At 38.6% G+C, this 20,843-nt stretch overlaps 1 protein-coding gene across 5 annotated transcripts in view; it reads left to right on the forward strand.

The window, feature by feature from the left end:
* FNDC3A (fibronectin type III domain containing 3A) overlaps nucleotides 1-20,843 on the forward strand; it is a 129,715-nt gene that overhangs the window by 31,097 nt on the left and 77,775 nt on the right. For all 5 annotated transcript variants that reach the window (XM_064440876.1, XM_064440877.1, XM_064440878.1 and 2 more), the window contains one exon: nucleotides 9,967-10,042. In XM_064440876.1, the coding sequence (XP_064296946.1) occupies nucleotides 9,967-10,042 (76 nt within the window). The remainder of the gene's footprint in view (nucleotides 1-9,966; nucleotides 10,043-20,843) is intronic.

Consider the following 20,843-nt stretch of genomic DNA (forward strand, 5'->3'; position numbering starts at 1 on the left):
CCCTCTTGGTTTCTGTGAAGTTTGTTTGGAGGAAAAAAAAACAAACCCAAAACACCCTACAACTCCAAAAACCAATACATCTCCCAAAACACTCCAGAATGAGAGAAAAACAGAACTCTGCTTTTCAGTAGTAGTTTTGGTTCAGCTTGTAATCTTTCTTGTTGTAAAGAACAGTCTCTTACTACATTATTTCATTTAAGTATGCTTTAACCAGAGTTGCAATATAACATACTCGTATTTCTTCACATTTTATATGATTCTAGCAATGGATAAAATTAATGTAACATATCTTAGCTTTTTTCCCTCTACTTTTTTCTTGCCTTCTGACGTCCCCGCATTTTTCAGTGTTTTAATGTGTATGCCAGGCTATGAACTGGCTTTGCTGCTAAAGGATTGCATTTTTTTTGTTATGATATATTTAGTGGTAGGTCTGTTAGCATTCTTGCTATGTATATTTAGAGGCTTTTAACTCAGTTGGAAAATTTGTCCCAGATTTCACTCGTTTTGGAAAAATATGTAAATTCACGAAGCATAACTAACTACTTTTAGAGGAAGATATCAGGTAACTCATTCAGTTCCCCTCCCCTTCAGTGGGAGGTGGGGTGGCTGGGGAGAGGGAAGGATTCCAAATATCCCTTTACACTGAAATTCAATCCAGTTCCTTTGGTTTTCTTGCCTTTGTGACGGTAGACAGTGCTAGCCTGGGGAGAGAACAGAGCGTCAGTTCTCACGTTGGCTTATCCCACAACTTCACACATGACACAAAGTATATAATGTATATAATTGGTTTCTTTAGCCTCAGTCAGGATTTAAAAACTTGACCTTTTTCTTTCCCCTTTAGAAGGCTGATATTCCTTGATACTGAAGGATGTGTTTGAGAGCTGTGATATTTGGGAGAGGCAGAGCGAGCACCTGATGTCTATAGACTTTTTTCTTTAATGCAGATACAAAAATATTTCTCTCGTATCCCAGTAACTCTAAAATGATAGTTTCAGTCTTTCAGCTAAGACTTTGCTGGTTAGAAATAAACCCACAGATATTAGGAAAACTTAAATATTTTAAAATTATGTTGTATATTCAGTAGTTAATAATGTTTTCTACAGACAGAGGAGTTTTTAGGTATAAAAGCATTTATTTGGGCAACACAACTTGTTACCTGCTACGAAAGATTTGAAAATGTGGCTATGTATACCAAACTTGTAAACAAAATTTTACTGTATCTGAATTGAATCTCTTGATGTTTGTGCTGGCTTAGAAGAGTTAGAAGCTGTCTTGTCAGTCCTGTCCTTTTAGAAATAGAGGTATTATTTGAACTACAGCTTTAAAATATATAATACTTAGATCATCCTTATGTGGTAAGGATAAGCTAAACTCTCTTCCTGAAGCCTTATTCAAATCTGATCTGCAAAAATTTCCCCATATTAGGTAGGTCTTCATACCTGTATGGAGCAAGGCAGAGGAGAATGTTAGCAACTGTCTTAATACTGGTTTCGTTTTGGTTTGTGCCTGTGTGAAAGATCGTCTAGGATATGTCTAGACCTAATCATTTCTTTAGACTTTTTTTGCTTCAGACTAAATTTAAACTTCTAGAACCTAAACAAAAACTTTAAAATATTATCTCTGTATATATTATATATTAGCAAGAATATTTTGCATATATAGTTTTTTCACATAAAATTGCTTTTGCCTTACAGATCCACTTCATATATATATTTGATAGAAGTGGCAGATTATTTTTGAAGTACTGGTTTTTGGCTGGCTGTATTGTCCATGGGGATGTCTGTGTATTTGGGGAAGGGAACCTTGTTCTTCAGCCTTTGAGTTTTATTCAGAGAGATGCTTTTGCACATGTATAATGCTGAGCAAAGGAAGAAAAAATGTGTCAAACTTGCTATGAGACATCTTTTATTATGTTAGTTTTTAGAGCTTGTCTTATTTCAGGTTTTATTTATTGGCTGAATATTTTGTTTCATTGGCTTTTCTTTCCTCCGTAGAGACAGAAATAATTTGGACTTCTAATTGTACTTAGAGTTTCTGCTGTGGAAAGATGTTGCCTTAAAATGGTGAAGTAATGTGCTTGTGAATTAGCCCTAAGCTTTTTTGTTTTCCTGCTCTGCCAGTCTTTCGCCTTGTCTGTGGCCCTTATCAGGATGATTCCAGTTTTGGTACTGGTACATCACAATAATGTCCACAGGTTTTATTTCAGTCTTGTTTACTAACCACCTGATGGAGAACAGTCATTAATTGTGCAAGTCTATTTATAGTTTGTCTTTTTTTTGCATATATGTGTGTGACTGAGAGCATTGGGAAAACTTTTTGCTGCATATTGTAATGTAAGTACGCAATTGTGATGCCACATGTCTGATGCTGCCAGTCTCTCCCGTCAGCTAGCTGAAATTATCTTGAAACCTGTCAATCTGCTAATACATCGCTACTTTGGTTAGTAGGATGGTAGTGGAAGTAGAGGTGCTTGTAGAAGCGTGGATCTTAAAAACAACCCCTCATTCTGTCAGTAATTGTTATTTCAGTGGAGTTAATGGGCTTTTTGGCCTTAATTAGTGTACAAACAAACATATTCAGAGCAGGATTAGCTAGCTCTGTATTTTAAATTCCATTCTTTCCCTCACTGTGCTCCAGTGAAGAAGTATCTTAACCTGCATATTTGTCTGGCACAAGCAAATTGTTAGGCTGCTTAGGAAAGTATTCTGTATCCATAAAGACAAGGATTAGTAAGACATAAATCAGCTCTGTCTTGTATTGTCGCCATTCTGCCTTTAAAAGACATTGCCGTGACCGCATTGGTAGAGTAAAATACCTCTAAGGATCCTACTTTGGCTTCTGCAACCTCTGTTTCGTGCTGTAAAAGTTACTTCTAGGCCTTTCTGGATATGAGTGTTAACATTTGGCCTTAAGATTTCCCTTTTTTGGAGCAGCCCTCTGAGTCAAGGTGGCTGCAGCTCTGTCTTGCACAGATCTCCCTTCCACCTTTTGTTTTTTGTATTCTTAGTCTTAGAGGTTTTTTCCTGACTCTAGCTATCTTTATCAAATTCATTTCTTCAGTGTTAGAAATAAGCTTAAGACTTGGAAAAACATCCAGCTCCTTTCTTGATACAGCCTGCAGAAATATCCTGTAGTTTCTTTTGCAGATAATGAAGAGCTTACTGAGCAGAAATAAGAAATATTGAGCACTCTCTTTGAACATTTGTACTGCCTTTGATTCTTTAGATGCAAAATCAGAATACTTCCTTATTCTATTCATAGTGATGTAGTAAAGTTTAAACCATATACGAGATCTTCAGATGAAATTATTGTTAAATTATCATTACATCTATTGATAGGAGTGTGTCCAAGTCAATGATGCATATCTCTGTAGGACATGATCATACTACTTGAGCTACAATAAAATTATATTTTTAATTTGGAATTCTTTGAGGAGAGAAATAGAATATTTACATGGATTTGTTGTATTCTAAGAGTGTATTCATCATATAAGACAGGCTCAAATCATGATTAAGGTGAAGAACAGATTTTCAAAGCTAATTAAGAGGGTATCTCTTAACTAGTCCTTCAAAAAGGCAAAATGTTGTAACGCTTCTTCAGGCTGCTGATGGGCAGTGTTTATATATTAGTAATTTAAGCATGCACAAGAATGTTCCCAGAGACTGAAGCTAAGTGTCATGGAACAAGTCAGCGAGGCACGTGGCAGCAGCAACGGTAAGTCCTGCAACTGGGCGCTAGATTGGGGTAGAAAAGGGGGTTTCCTGTGCCAGGGAACCCGATAAGGAGCCCGGTGGGGCCCTTGCACCAAAAACAACCGGCTGCTCTCGCGAGCGAGGTGGACGGAGCTTGGACATTGCTGGGGCAATGGCGGGATATTTAAACGGCTCCCTAGGGAGCGCGAGCGACCAGGAGTGAGGCAAACAGGACGGGCAAACAGGGCGTGGCGCGTCAGAAAGGGCATGGCGCAGCAGTTTGCGTGGCTGTTCACGCAGGCAGGGCGAGCCGGCAGCTGGCAAGCTGTCCTCGTGGTCTGCGCTGCCATGGTCTCCGCTCGGAAAAGAGCTATTGCCAGAAGGCATGTGGTGATGCAGACAGAACTCCCACTAAAACATGCGGCCACCCAGGTCTCTGGCTGCAGGGAGTGCAGAGCCTTGCTCCAGTCATGGAGGGCTCCTGAGACAGGACCTGCGTGAGGTGTGAGCAGGTGGAGGATCTGCTCAGCACGGTGGCAGAGCTGAAAGAAGTTGCAAGACTGAGGAGTATCAGGGAACGCGAGAGGGAGGTAGACTGCCGCAGCCACTCCCTACCATCCCTGAGACAAGCTGACCAGATAGAAGCATCAAGAGAAGGAGTGGCTCCCCTGCCCTCATGCTGCTAGGCAGAGGGAGGGGACCCAAGAGACGGAAGATGGATGCAGATCCCTGCTCGGCACAGTAGGCGAATCCTCTCCTGGCTGACTGAATTCATCCCCCCATGTGCCCTTACACAATAGGTACAGGGCTCTGGAACCCGAGGGCCAGGAGGTACCTGAAAGGAGGTTGCAGTGAGGCAGGGGATGGTCTCTTCTCCCTAGTAACAAGCAATAGGACGAGAGGAAACAGCCTCAAGCTGTTCCAGGGGAAGTTTAGATTGGATATTAGGAAAAACTTCTTCACCGAAAGGGTTGTCAAACATTGGAACAGGCTGCCCAGGGAGGTGGTGGAGTCTCCATCCCTGGAGGTAGTTAAAAGAAGGTGGTACTTGAGGATATGGTTTAGTGGTGGCCTTGGTAGTGATAGGTTAGCGGTTGGACTTGATGATCTTAGAGGTCTTTTCCAACCTTATTGATTCCATGATTCTAAGTCTGTTCTAGTAAGCTAATTTTTTCCTCCAGAAAAAGTGTCTGTGTGCAGGCTGCCTGTTAAGAGTGGTCTCCAGAATAATTTCCAATACTGTCTGGGAGAAGACTGCTCATTGGCAATTGGCATTGGCCTGTGTTGTGCTGAGGACTGATATAACATTCTTCATTCCAGGTGATGTTCATGAGCACTGCTTGCTTTGCTAATACAGATGTGGTTTTAGGTACCACTGACATGGTCAAGTGGATGAAGCAGTTGTTCTAACATTTCTAATCTCTCCTAGGACTCCTTAGTTTGCAGAGACTGGGGACAGGGAGGGGGGAATTGCTAAGGCTTAAAAAATAATGGAGGTAGATGAAACTTACTCAGAACTGTTGTTCAGCAAATCCTATAGCACAGGAACTAGGGGCATTTAACTAGTAGGAGATTATTTTAAAATGTCTAAAAGGTGAACTTCAGGAACTTGCTGCCATAGGAGGTTGTGGAGGCAATTCAAAGTGTAAGCAAACTTAAGGAGTTTAGGTAGACTCATGGACAATGAGAGAGGTGGACTGCAGAAAATGGCCTGGCTCAGTTGCTCTCCCTAAATAGCATCTCCGATAGATATATTTGAGGCAAAGTACTGGGCTAGATGGACTGCTGACACAAACAGTGAGGACATTTCTTATGTTCTTATTTGACTTGAGCAGCTGCCTGAGTTCTGAGTTGAAACCACAATTTCAGGAAAAACCTATTGAGCTTTCTAGTGTGTGCCACGACTCAGTTTTGTTAGGAAGCTGGTCTTTGTCAATCTGGGCTATGTATCTTGAACTGGCAGTGGATGGGCTGCGAAGTACATGTTTTAAAGTCAGGAAAAAAGTCTAGTATTCCATGCTAAGAAGGGGGTTTAATGAACGCTATTCCTTTTTGCAACGCCTTGCTATGTTTTTAGGATGGATTTTGCTTTAAATATTGTGCTAAGAAGAAACCTCTATAATCCATACCTATTTAATTAAACTCCTACAAAGCTTAGTATGTTGTTCATTTGATCTGGGTTTATCGTCTAAATTATCTTGTGTAGAATAAATTAAGTACCATTGAAAAGTATGAAATGTAACTGTTAAAATTCTGACAGTCTTTGGCATCTGTGTTTTGGGTATTTCAAACTTTTGTCATATAGGCTGGTAATTCTGTTTTATTTATGCCAGAACTAGTTTTAGGATAATAGTATAGCTGTAGTCTTATACTGTCAACTTGTATGCTATTACCTGGCAAGAGATTCTGTACTGTTTTTCATCAGGAACTGTATTGAGGTCATGTGGATCATCATTAAATAACTGTTTAAAGGAAACAATTTATAGCCCCAGTGGAAATTACACAAAACTGGTTGTTGACCTAATACTCCCATTTCTTAATAGCAATGCCTTAACATATTTTGAACTTGAGACAAAAACAAGTTGAGTCAAAGTTGTGGTAGCATTGAGAAATTACACTTCAAAATTTTGTTAGGTTCTGTTGTAGTTGGTTACGTGTTACAAGTTCTAGAGTCCTACAAGGACTTATATCAATGCCTCAGTGTCTTAAGTTCGCATTATTTTGTTAAGGTTATGAAGTCCTTAATAGTGTTTTGTTGATTTAGAAAGAGAAGTGGCATTTGAAAAGTGCCTGTTTTAAACATGCTTCCCACCGAGACAGACATATCACAAATGAGTTTTTTCAGATTATCTTAGGGAGTGGAAAATGGAAATCTGGATAGGATAATGCATGTTAGCCTTTAGATAGCAGAGCTTAGATGCTGTGAGTAAAGCAACAGGATTTGTCAAAAAGAGACTGAGGCATGGGAAGAGAGGCCGAATCATCAGATTTTTCCAAAGCTTTTCACTTAGTTCCAGCCAACATTAATTTTTTGCCCAGAAGAGGAAAGAGATCAAGGTCTAGAATATTTAGTGTGGAAGACGAGGGCCTTGGTTTTCGTAAGTATTGGTGTTAGGGTTCATGAAGTAGTATGTTGGACAATGAGATGTGCAAGCGTGCACAAAGCCACCTAGGATGAGATGAAAGAGCTATAAACACTAAGCAACCTGTAGATTTTATTTGCCTAACGTGATGCTGTGAAAGATCCGTGTTACCTTTTCCTTTAGAGACATTTTCTTGCATCTTTGATTATGTGCAGACATTTATTAGATAAGACGGAATCCCTGTGAGTGATTGTCTGTCTTTGCTAATATCTCTTCTGACCAGAAAGGTATCACTCTCTCTTTCTGTGCATAGCTTTATTTTTTCTTGTTTCAAATTCTATCTACTGAGGTGGCAAGTAAGTGTCAAAAATGTCTTTCTCAAAGCGGTGATTACTCCATGGGGTTCAGCAGTGATAAGGCTGGTCCAGAAACCAATGCTGGTCACACTGACAAACGTTACCCAAGCACAAAGACTTTTGAAGCCAGCAGTTCTTGAAACTTCTGAAATTACTTCGGCCCTGATTCAGGGCACACTTGGCAACAAATATAGCCTATCTTGGAACAGTTGTAAAATACAAATGTGAATGCACAACATAAAAGCGAGGCTGAAAGTGGGAGCCAGTGAAATACACAGTCAGGCGTATAGTAGACTAATAGTCCATTGACGAAAAGGCTCTATTTTCTATTCCTGTGAACTGAACATCTAATTAAACTGTATTACGTCAGCGAGTTGGCCCACCCTTTTGAGTCTGAGTCAGATGTCCTCAGAGATGTGAAAATTTGATGACATCCTCAGTGTCAGGGCTCCATCCTGGACTCCATGAGGAGACCTGTTGCCTCATGGTGTAGCCGCTGCTGAACTGTGTCCCCTCTCACTGTGTTACACAATGGTTGGCATGCTAAGCCTTTACTTTCTCGGACTAGCTGTGAAGTGAAAAACAGATTCCCACACAGGAGAAACTGCTACAAAAGAAAATCGGGAGGCGTAGGGCCCACTTGCTGCAGTTGGGCCAGTACGCGTATTTCCATGCTGAAATCTACTTTGCTAGCTGGAGCCTCCAGTTCAGATGTCCTACAGCAGAGGTCTGGAGGAGGAAAACCAGCACAGTCCCAAGGCAAGGTCATTACCTAGGTTACCAACTTCAGGCACTTATAACAGAAGAAATGGAATAGCAGTCATTCCCCATTCCCTGTTCCTTTAAAAGTAGGAAGCAGGGGAATTATATCAGCCATTGCCCTAAAACTTGAGGGCTTTGCAGCTTTTCTGCTTCTCATAGTTCATGTGGCAGAGACCAAGAATATTGAGCTGAAAATTGTGCCGATTGACATGTCAGCTGCAGCCAGAACAGCTCCTCCCAGGAGTTAAGGCGTATTAAATCAGCCAGAAGTCTTGGGCAGATGTGGTTATCCAACCCACACATAAGAGGTGGAAAGACATTCTCATGTACCCCTGCAAAGCTTCTAAGTACTTTTATTCCAGTCTAAATGTCAAGCTAAAACTTCCAGTTGTAGCGGAGAGGGGAAAATAAATCAATGAAATATGTCTTCAAAAAGTTACGCCTGCTTGGGGATTCTGAAAAAGAAATTGTAAGAAATCATCCACTCGTATTTCTCTCCTTCATCACATTTTGAAGGTGATAGCCAGTTGTCAAAATGCTACCTTCAAACACTCAGAATAAACTCTGGAAGTACAATATTTTCTGAAGACCTGTGAGTCTTATTTGAAATTTATGTCTAAAATCGTCTTGTTTCTAAGTTTAGATTATACTATGAATGCCAACTCTTACTGGATTTTATATTCAGATATACTTTACAAGATCTGGAGGATTTATTAGCATCATACAATGTAAATAGTGATATAGTTAATTGGTTTTTTTTCTCCAAGAGCCTCAAGCTTCTGGAGGCATCTTGCTTCATGTGGTACAGTGCTATTACTGGAGAAACTTAAAATAGTATTTTTAAAGTCCATGCTCAAAACAGCTAAATCAGCATTGAATCACACGGCCCAAGTTTGAAGATGTGACTATCCATCATATCTCATCAAAGTTGCCGCTATGTTAGGGTAGAACTTGCCATCTTTTCATTGATTTGTAATGCTGCTCTACCAGAGGGGGAGGAATTTGTATGATTTCTGCCGCCTTCTCACACTTTCCTTTCTCTCAGGTATCCTAAAATGAGTAACGCTCAAGTTTCCTGTTTTCTTTTTTTGTAAACAAGACTAATTTTATTTTCTTTTAGCAATTTAACAGAGTAAGATTTTGGCCATAATGTTGAAGAGTTGTGTATATAGTGATTTGTCTCCGATTCACGCCAGGGGAGGACATACGCTCTATTTAGACACATGCAAGCAAAACTGAAGAAAGATGTGTCCAGAAAGGAAATTATGAAATGTACCTGCTATTCTGATTTTTTTCTTTGTTCATAATTTTAGCTAAGTTCTTTATGGTAACAAACTTTTTCTCTCACAGAAAGGCAGGTTTCAAGTGAGAATACAGAAGTCTAAAATGGTAACAGGCTTCTGCTTTGGTACATGTCAGACTTTGTTTATTTTGGCTGATAAGTGTGCTTTGTTATCAATTCTGCATTGCATGGGTTTACAAAATTAGGATAAACAGCTTTCCGCAAATAAAATGATACATATTGTTTCATGCTGTGCATCTGGAGTGCTTACTTTGTCATGACTTTGAATAATGTTTTATCATCAATGAATGTGTGAACATGCTTGGCTCATGTAAAGAAGGAAGTGACACAATTTTTCCCTTATGTTGAAAACTGTTTGCCAAGTGGTTATGAAAATTCCGACACTGGGAATTTAAGGCTTCCTTCCAAAACTTTAAGTAATGGCTTGATTAATGTTTAAATTAATGTAATCTGTTGAAATAATTTAAGCTGTACAAATAGCTTTTTAATTATACTAATCAGACGAGAAAATTTCTACAGGTACTGTTTTACTCAGTTGTTGTTCTCTCCTTGGTTCTTTGGAACATGTTTCTTTAAAAATATCTGTACTTATTCTTGCTCTTATCTCTCTTTCTCTGTGGGATGAAGGCAGCAAGCAGTATGAAGTGAAAAATGTGTTTACTAACCAGAGAAAAAAGTTGGGTTTTTCCTACTAAAACTTTTTTTTTTTGCATGTACCAGACTGTAACATACCCCTGTGTAATGGTTGTAAACACTCTTTTATTTTTAAGGTTATTCTTGTGCAAGTTAATCCAGGGGAAGCATTTACAATAAGAAGAGAAGATGGCCAGTTTCAGTGCATTACAGGTAAAGCTGATAAATTTATTTTAATATTTCCTGAGTTTGCATCAGGATGAATAAAAAGCAATTTATGGTGTTGAAAGTAAAAGACTGACGGACATTATTTTAAATACAAGAGCTGTTTAAAGAACTAAAAAATTAGGTGCTAAAGATCATTGGATTTAGATTTCACTACCGTAAACAAATTACTTTTTCTTATTAGATGAAATTAAATTTCTTGTGTAATAAAAGGGGGAAGACTTGCAGTTTGCAAAGCAAACAGAGGACTGCTGTGGTAGCAACTTTTGACTAATTGCATTTATTACACATACCTCAAATTAAAAGCTACAGTTAATCTGGTTTGAGGTTTTTTTTATTCTTTGCTGTCATGTGGACATTGTTTGCCTGTCCCAGCAGAAGCTGTGTGTTATCCCACTACTAGTTTTTTGTTATCTCTAGGGGCCAAATTGTGTCCTTCCTGAGTTCTAGCAAGTGCAGCTTCAAAATACAAATAAATGCTTCATCTAAGTGTAGCATTCCCTGTTTATGCAGTGGTCAGTTTGGATGTTGTTTTCTATTCTGAATGAAACTAGCCACCAGTTAAGCCTCCCTACAACTGCAAGAAATAAGCAGTCAGATATTGCTGCTGCTTAGAGTATCACTTTACTGTGTTATGGGAGAGTATCCAAGGATTCAGCTATAGGATCAATTTTTTGCTTGTTTTGTATTGGGACAATGAATCCTCCCTTCTTTTTTCTGGATGTTGACCCAGCTTCAGCAGATATTGTTCTGGGAAGTTGAAGCAAGTGTTTTCCAGCTCCTTTCCCCCCCTCTCTCCAGTCTAAGAAGAGTTGGAAGGTCTGGTTTCCAGTGTCTTAGGCAGGTTCTTTGGCTACAAAATAACCGATTAAAAGGAGGCCTTGGATTGTAATCAAGTTTATATCGACAATGCTTAAAGTTTACTTGTCCATTAGCACCGTTTTCAAAACTTTGTGCTGGTTGCATAGCATTGTTGCTTCCCTTGAGCCACAAATGGATCAGCGTTGCAGCTCACAGTTCTATAGGTTTTATTCTTAATTGAAATACAGCTGTGTAATAGTTACGTGGCAATATCTGAGGGGAACAGTGATTTTTGTCTTACAGTTTAACTTAAAGAACAGATATGATGCATTTTACTTCTGTTGCACAGAATACTGAGGAGAGTGGCATGCATTCCATTTTAGGTTTTAATTTTGATTTATTAGATGGACTTGAGGGTGGGGAGAATGAATTGACACTTCCCTTGCACGACCATCTTAAAAGCAGGAAATGGGTGATAAACTGCAAATATACTGAGATCATATCTTTATAGATACAGTTTTAACCTTTTGTGGTACAGTTTTTATCCTTGCCTGGTCCCTCTTGCTTTCCAAGTAGGCAGCTCACTATTGTGATTTGATTCAGCTGCTGATTTCTTCATGTCTTAAATATGAAAGTGAGTGTGAGCAGTTATTAGACAATTGTTCCTGGGTCTCACTAAGTGTAAGCTAAGGTACAGTCTTTACAACTTTCCTGAAAAGTGGCACTGGCAATCTAGAAACCTACATCCCAAATCAGTTCCACAGCTTTTGCAAATGTCCTCTCATATAAACTTTCTCCTTGTCCTTCCCCCTTCCAGGACATGAAAATATCGCTTATAGTTTGTTGTAAAACAAAAGGCATAGAGGTTTTTCATGTCTGTACATTCACTAATCTTAGAACAGAATCTGAGTTGCACATGATATAAATATTGCTTTTCTAGTCTATCCTTGCCACTCCTGAGACATTTCTGTGTTTTATGAGTTCTCTGCCAATGGATCTTTCTACCTTTTGGCTTGTTGGGTCTGTCTGGCTTAAAGAAGAAATTCCCATAGTAGTTGATGTTGTACCTTTTTCACTGTATGTATTGCAACTAATGAGGAATGTCTACTTTCCTGTTTTCTGTGTATAGATTTGTATAAAGTGAAAAATTTCAGATGGTGTACACTGTAGAAAGTAATTCGGAATTGGTGGTCCTTTTTGTTCTGCCACAACTTTTCAAACACAGTTTGCCCTTGACTTGGCTACAAAATGGATGATGAGTCTGCAAAATGTGTTACAGCCACGGGAGACTATTGCATTGACTTTAAAGAAAGAAAGCTCATAACAGTTCCCTGTTCTTTTCTTCACTGAACACACTCAGTTATTAGGTCAAATCAAAGTTAAAGATGCGGAAATACATAATGAATATGGTTTGGAGGAAACGCTCTAAACATGCAGAGATGCTTATTTTGAGAGGCATGAAGAAAGCAAAGATGGCTGAAATTTAGTGGAGATGCAATTAGTGGGAAGTCATTTTAGTCATTATTATGTTTCTTAATACTTTTTTCCAATCTTAGTTTTTCCTGTAAATATTTACCCATCTTTATACTCTTCTCTGACTGTAATGACTTAAAAGTCTCTGTGCAGAATGCATATTCAGCTTCTTCGGTGATGTACTATGTTAAAAGAGGTGGTATTACATACATTAAAAATGTGTATCTGTATACTACTTTGCAAAACCACAGCATGTATTGCCCACAGAAAAATTTTAATTATGTAGAACAAATATATTGCATATTGCAATTAATATGCTTTTGTCTTGTATCACACTCAAAAATCCACCTGGAGGAAAAGCATTAGTACAAGCAAAGGTTTTTCATGAAGTGCACTTAATGCTTTGTTACAAACATTCTCTTATCCCTTTCAAAATGAGGCTCGTAAGGCTTACACGTATAATTCATAACACTTACCTATCAGTCATAGAATAAGTGACCACCAAACAAATATCTTTTAGTTTCTTATGTTTGCTTTTAAATGAACTTCTCTGAACCAGTTCATCCTACTTCATATTTTGTGGTATGTTCAATATTCTACAAATAACAAGGGCTTCAGTTCAACATTGAACATAGTACAATTCTTTTTTTAAGGAACAGAAACTTTTCAAGTACTATTTTTTCCTAAGTCTGTATTCTAATTTATACTTAGCAAAATGGTGGCTAACAAATACATCGTCTCTTTGGAATAAAGTCTTACTGAAAGATATCCAAGGAAAAAGATAAATAATTTGAGATTACAAAGTAAGAATTTGGAATGTTACACATTGACCAAAGATGGAAACAATAAAATGTAAATTCAGGTTCTTGCAAGGAAATTTGTATGGGCATATGTTTAAATTGAAACCATGTAAGTACAGTACTAAAATGAAGGAATGGAAGTCGAGAGGTAGCGAGCTGCTTCTGGATGGATCCACAGTAGAACTGCAGATACCCAGACACAGTAGTTTGGGTGATTTGGTAAGTCACTGCTCCTTCAGTAATTCTGGATCTCTCTTGTGCTTTATTGCTGGTTAATTCACCTTGAGATTGCACTGTCTACTGAAGTCAATGAGGATTATTTCTAAATCTAACCATAATGTTAATTGTATTTTCTTGCATCATATCCATGTCTATTGGAAACATTGAAATGCTCCATCAATCTTTGTGCTGCTCTTGTCAGTTATTTTATTTATAAAGAGAACTATTCTTACTTTGGATACTCTATACATAAGGTAAAACTACTGAACCTGAGAAGGAGAGTCAGTGTGTCTCTAGGAGAATGGAGAGGTGTGAATAAAGTGACTGTTCTAGAGCTGTTCTTGAATCAATGAAGTAATGAAAACTTAAAGCACCCATTAATGGAGAAACACACGTGCTTTTTCTGTGAGCTAAGCTTCTGAAGAAAATGCTGCATTTATACCCAGGTCTCTACAGTGACTTACCATCTGTTTGCTGATATAACTCTCACAGATGGTCTGTAAAGCTTTGACCAATTGGGAACTATGATAAGTGAGAAGTAGCTTCTTTATGCGGGCCTCTTCTGTGGCACTTAAGATTAGGTGAAAAGGCTTTTAAGATTCTTCCCTTGTTTGAAATCTTTTAAGGTTGGCAAAAGAGCAGTGGTGGTTAAGGCACCTTTTCTCCTTGGTGAATCCCATTCCTTTATTTTGGTGCAGTTTTGATGACTTAAACTATTTTGTGTATTTTATTCTTGGTGTCTTACATTTCTGTAAAGTGTGGGGTTTAGTGTCTTACACTTTATATTTCTCTAGTTAGCAATCTTGGATCTCAGTTGCTTTTTTCCTGACTTCAGTATAGCTTCAAATGAGCAATTCTGTGTGCCAATGGCCATTTTTCTGATTTCATAAAATATTTTCTTTGCCTAGTGGTTTGTCTGATAGCAATAACTTCTGCTCCCCCTTGATGCAGTTTCAATTTAAACCATTTGTCAGTCTCTTACTTTCCAAGGACACTGCGCTTTTCCTGCTAGCTAGATAGGAAGATATCTGTCTGTGTACCAATGTGTTAGACCAAAATGTTTATTTTCAGAAGAGCTCTTTTAAATCTATGAAACTGTTCTCACACACTAGAAATACTCAGACCTCTGTGGAAACTTTTCTTAAGCCAAAATTTTCTTCTGGTAAAGTGAAATAATCAGCTACATCACAGTGATTCAGAAAACCAGGTTTGAAATATATGAATGGGCTCTCTTTGTAGAAGTGAATTACTGCAGATCACTCATTCATGAATTCTTCCTATTACAGAATAAATGAATGAAGATGACTCATCTTGAGCACATTTCGTAATAGTCCCAAGTTGCAGCTAAGGGCTATTAAACCTTAGTTGACATAGTAAGAGAGGCCATGTTCTGTATGTCTCTGCAAAGGAAAATTGCCATTTTGATAATAAAATAAGAAAATGTATGTAAATTAGAATGAGTCATAAATACTTCATGCTTTGAAATGAAATGAATATCAGTATTAAGGTTAGTTTCTGGCATAAAAGTTAAGCAATCTTAACCTCATTTTTTGTCTTTAAAATAAGGAATAAAATACTTCTGAAAAGTGTTTTCAAGGAAGTCAAGAGGAAAAGATCACATCAATTCTGAGACTACAGTAGTAAAACACAAACTTTAGTTCATTCTAAGATTAACTTCAACTTTGCAACACCAAAGCTTCCCATTACCCAGAATATTGTGTGAACAAAACTGTTAGTGAATCACAGAATGGTTTCAGTTGGAAGGGACCTTTAAAGATCTAGTCCAACCCCCTGCAGTGAGCAGGGACATCTGTCACTAGATCAAGTTGCTCAGAGCCCCGTCCAACCTGACCTTGAATGTTTCCAGTGATGGGGCATCTGCCACTTCTCTGGGTAACCTGTGCCAATGTCTCACCACCCTCATCACAAAAAATTACTTCCTTATGTCCAGTCTAAACCTATCCTCTTTTAGTTTGAAACCATTATCACTTGTCCTATCAAACAGGCCCTGCTAAAAAGTCATTCCCATCTATCTTTAAGTACTGAAAGGCCACTGTAAGGTCTCCCTGGAGCTTTCTCTTCTCCAGGCTGAACAACCCCAACTCTCTCAGCCTGTCCTCATAGGAGAGGTGCTCCAGCTCTTGGATCATTTTTGTGTCCCTCCTCTGGATCTGCTCCAACAGCTCCATGTCTTTCCTGTGTTGAGGACTCCAGAGCTGGACACTACTTCAGGTGGGGTGTCACCAGAGCAGAGCAGAGGGGCAGAATCACCTCCCCTGACCTGCTGGCCACATTTCTTTTGATGCAACCCAGGATATGATTGGCTTTCTGGGCTGCAAGTGTGTATTGCTGGCTCATGTTCAGCTTTTCATCTACCAGTACCCCCAAGTCCTTCTCTGCCGGGCTGCTCTCAATGTATTATCTGCTGCCAGGTCTCATGTGGTTATGGTTGCTTTCAGACAGTGTTAGAGCAACCTCTGAACATTTTAAAATCTGAATGCAACTGCTATTTAAGTAGACTTGAACCAAAACACCACTTAGTTTTATTTTGTTCTCAGTATCATCTGGTGCTTTGGTGTTGAGTTTTATTTGAAACTAGTTTATTATTCGAGGTGGTTAAAGACCAGTCATAAATTCTGTACAAGTTGCCACAAATCCCTCAGAAGGGACTTTGCTTGTTCCTAATGGTCACTGGAAGATGCTTCTTTCACAAGGAGACCAGACCTTATTATCAAATCTTAAACCCACTGTGTTAAATGGAGGAAGCATGCTCTGTCATTCTATGGTGATTTTAGAATGTATTAGTATCCCATATATTGGCTTTAACGGTGAGATCACCTCTAGAAATACCATATCTTGTTTGTTAAGTTACTTGGTATCCTGTTTAGCAGTGGGCAAAGTTTAGGAATAAAAGAATATTTATTTAAATACATACATCTGTAGTAATGGAACAAACTAGCAAAACCAATAGAACACTGTTAACAAGAATTCTTTTGTTGAGTATCTCTAGTCTCCTAAGTGGCTTAAGAGGCTGGATAATGAACCCTTAAAAGAAAACTCAGATGTGTACTACAAAATTGTTAGTGCTTTAGTTTTCCTGCTCCCATTAAGAACAGCTTACTGAAGCCACCCAGGGAAGCTGCTCAGGGTGATCTTTTCTTTCCGTAGCCGAAAAAGAAAATAATCCGTGTTTCCATTTCTGTTTCTTATTTCTAAATACTGAAATGTTACATGATGACATGGGTAAGTTTATTTGCTTTCCTTTTTTGTCTTCAAAGATGCTCTACAGCTTTATCTCCACTGTAGCCTTCTGAAGACACAGATGTAAGATTTTATACATCAGTTCAGTTAAAAAAAAATCAATCCTAAAACAACAACAACAGAAAAACACCCAACAAAACCCCACCCTAATGGTAAATTATTTCAGTTGTCTTATCCATTCTTTCTCTGTGAGTGTTGTAGAAGTCTAAACATGTTAAGCAATGCTGAAACTGGATATGGATACTTAGATTAACATCCTCTTCTACACATTAATTTTAGGATCTCCATCGGAAGTATTTAGAGGTCCTTCCTAAAAGGCATTGAGGAAAGCTAAGACAAGTCAACTGAAAGTATGAGGTCACAGCAAGGTACAGTGACTTAAAGTCACTTAACTGTTGGTTGAGGATGTCCATGTAGAGTTTCAGAGCTGAGTCTAGGAGTAGCTTAACTTTAAAGCATCTCTGTTTGGAAATGACCTTCAATATACACATTTTAGAAATTGTTTCATAGATGTTTGTATTTCCAGATACCTACAGTCAAACTAAAATAATAGGAACATTGGTCAGCTATGGAGGAGTATGATTGTAGAGGAAACTTGATTCTCTTCTGCATTGCAACAAGATGATGTGAAAAAGCAACCATAAAGCGTGGTTGTAGCAGCTTGATTTGGAGCTATTTCGTTCCAAAATAATTATAAGTAGGAGCTACTCTTTATAGTTTAGAGTGATAAACAGAGTGCGTGAATGCCCTTGCAATTTTTCTAGAACAGACTTACCCTTCTACCTTTTACAGGTAGGTTAGCATAAAAGTTGGGTAGAGATATGGCAAGTACCCTTCTGATAAGGTAAAGAAATAATGATGGATGTAAGCCCTCACTGTAGTGCCTGTAGAATGCTCATGTATTGGCTTTGACACGTAGGAGAAATCTAGTCCATAATTCAATTGCTGTTGGCAGGGGAAACTTGCCCATAAGCCCTGCTGCTGCAGCTTTTCTAGTACTACTGCTGGGACTGTGCTGAATTAAAGGTAGCACAGGTGATGTCTACTTGATTCTGTAGTCCCTTCTGCAATAGGTAGTGGCAGTCTTCAGTCTTTTCAGGAACATCTGTCAAATTTGTTAAACAAAACTTGCAAAGTAGTGCAAAACAAGGTCATTCCCTGACCAGAATAAACCGTAGCAATCCAGAAGTCTGTTGTTTAAAACTGGCTCTTTCTGCTCTGAGAGTGGCCATGAGAATTAGCCTTCTAACGGAGCTCCCTCAGCCTTCTCTGGGAACTGCCTGACCTTCTTCTCTGAAGGAGTCTGATAACTGACCAGGTCTTGGTGGTCCCAGTGTCCTCCAGCCCTTAAAGAGGCAGCTAGTCAGGGATGCTACAAGAAGCTGTTGCTGGAAAAGCTTCCTTTATCATGCTGATTTTCTGCTAGAGCAGCTCTTGTTACTGATGTGCCCATTTTGTTAGGATTATAAATACTAGATTTCTAAAACATGCTATTCCCGGAATAAACTGACCTTGGCAAAAGTTTTATTAAAAACAAAACTAGACCTGTAATATCATCATCTTCTGCAGCAGCAAATTAGAAAAAAACCAAACAAAACACAAACCCAAAGAGATTAAAAGGGAAATGCATTAATTCAGATATCTCTCACAATGTTGGCTGTAGTGTGTTTTAGGGAAAACTTAATTTTTCTGTCATTGATTTCTGTTTAAAATGTGTTAAATAAATCTAATATCTTCATATGGAAGAACATGTCTATAATATTTTTGCCTTGGTTATTTTCTCATTCTTCTACTAGATATTTTCTAACTTTTATTCTGTCTTGACTTCTTTCACACATTTTGAGATGTGAATGAGTTCATAACTTACTATATCAGTTAGGTTCTCCTTTACCCAGCTCATTTTCCTCTATATTCTGATCAGTTAATCTTCCGTCGTATCTTCTCTAATCTCCTTTGTTTCCTCTTTTCACTACACTGCAAGCTCCACACTGCAAACCCAGCCTGACTGTAGGAAGGTTCTGGAGACATTTGTATGAAATATCAGTGCTTCAGCTGCATACTGAAGGTATCTAATTTTAGGTGTCTAAATGTGTGTTTCTATATGTGTCCTTGGATCTAAGCTCCCATTATAACTAGTGAAGATTTAGTCACTAGCTATAGTACAGTCAGTGCTTTCCAGCTGACATCAGCTTGCACTGAATAGCTCTCTAGGCTCTACTGTCTGTACTGACTAGATCTCCACTTGCTATAATGGGAATTTGAAGTCCTAACTTGCATGCAGACACACAATTTTAGATACCTAAATGAGACGTCTCCATTCTGTAGCTGAAGCCTGGCTATTATAAGCTGAAATAAGTAAGGCTACATCCTGAAAACATCTCATTTGAGTGTATTTATTACAGTTGTACCCACAGTGAATGTCTCTGTCCTCAAGCATTTGAACTCTTTGAACTCATCCATTTCCATGAGCATCTAACATTTCGCATTTTACAAGGAAGGTACCAGTACCTGGAGGTGCATGTTGGGAATGGAGTTAAAGCCTTGAGTTGAAGCTAGAGAATTCCCCTAAAACTTGGTTTCCATGACCGTGGTCAGTCATGTCTAGCCTACAAGACTGTGAAGTATTCTCAAACCACTGAGAGTCAGGTGCTACTGTGGGCTGAGTCTGGAATCAGTTGGATGAGTCTAGTATGAAGCACGTTAAGCTTGACAGGTCTGCGTCTGGCAATATTGTAATAGTCCCCTGGCACTGCAGTCAGTTCATCTGTTTTCTTCCCTGACTATGCTGATGATGGGAAAGAAATAGCCCTGTACTACTTGCTTTGTGGGGGCAAAAGGAGGGGAAAATTTTATGTAGGATCTCTTCTTGGTTTCTAATGTAAGTAGAAAGGTTGTCTGATTGAAGAAGTTAGCAATTTGAACTAAATCAAAGATCAGAGATGTAGGCAGAGGAGTCTGAAAAAGATTTTACTTGGTATTTTCAGTTAATATCCTAACATTTAGAATAACTTTTATGCTGATAGCATATTCTGTATCTTAACTGGATGCAATGTGGTTGATTGAAATTATACAGTTTGTGAAGATTGCTAACTTCTTAAATAGAGAAAGAAGTTTTTGAATTTCATTATCAGATTAATTATTTAAAAACAAATGGTGCTTTTATTTTACAGAAACTCAAACTTTATGTTTTTAAGTTGACTTTCCACTAGGTTTTGTAAAAATGGAAAGGCTAGAACTTTGTACGTTGAGGACTTCTTTTGTTAAAACCTCTTTCACCACATGTACAGTACAAATACAGGCTGGTGTGTCAGCTGTTGGAAAATGCTATAAATTGCTAGATGAGACCCCAGAAAATTTCTTTGTAGCTCAGCCCTGTAAGATTCAAGTTGTATTGCTACATCCTTGATGTATAGCTATAGCTGTGAAAGTATTCAGACTTCTATCAAAGAATTGCTGTTAGCGAAGAAGTAGCTTTGAATTAATTCGATTAATTAATTTGAATTAATTGATTTACTCTTGTTCTATTTGTACTCCAAAAAGTAGTCATGGCTGTCCACACAATCGTGTGGACCACTGTCAGGCATGTGGTAGTTGTGAAGGGTAGCAGATGGACTGGGAAGGAAACCAAAGCCTTTGTGCCTGTGGAGCAGCTTTCCCAGCCATTATTTTTCCAGAGTTCCTCAAGACAGAGCAACTCCCCACGCACACCCAGGCTGCCACAGCCACACCAGCAGCTTACAGGGCCTGACATTGCTTTGCCTCCATGCTTCTCCTTCAGTGCTAAAAGCTGTGTAGACAGAGGGCCAAGGCAGCAACAGAAAGAGACCAGGAGGTGAGTCTCCTTCATTTTCACCTGTGCAAAGCTACTGTGTTGTCTGAGTGGGTCCAGGTACACTTTTCTTTCTAGAATTTAATATCTAGCTGCACGTTGCAACTTTGAATCCAGGGATTTTTAAAATTCAGTTCTTAGTTTTGCTTTTTTCCTAATGGATGAATCAGCAGCTCATGGTTTGATAGATATGGCTGCTCATGTGTTAATAATAGTAAATTATTATAGTTGTCTTTTTTGACTGTCTGTTAAATGACTGAGGTTTTGTCAGCTTCCATGACTTACATGATCATTACACTCTTGAACTTCATTAAAATCATGATAATATAACTTTCCTTCCCCTTCTTCCTTTTGCAGACATGCAGCAATCTGTTTTACATCTAAAGCAGTTTATTCAAATGAGTGA

This window comes from Phalacrocorax carbo, chromosome 1, assembly GCF_963921805.1.
Source record: "Phalacrocorax carbo chromosome 1, bPhaCar2.1, whole genome shotgun sequence".
Lineage (NCBI taxonomy): Eukaryota > Metazoa > Chordata > Aves > Suliformes > Phalacrocoracidae > Phalacrocorax > Phalacrocorax carbo.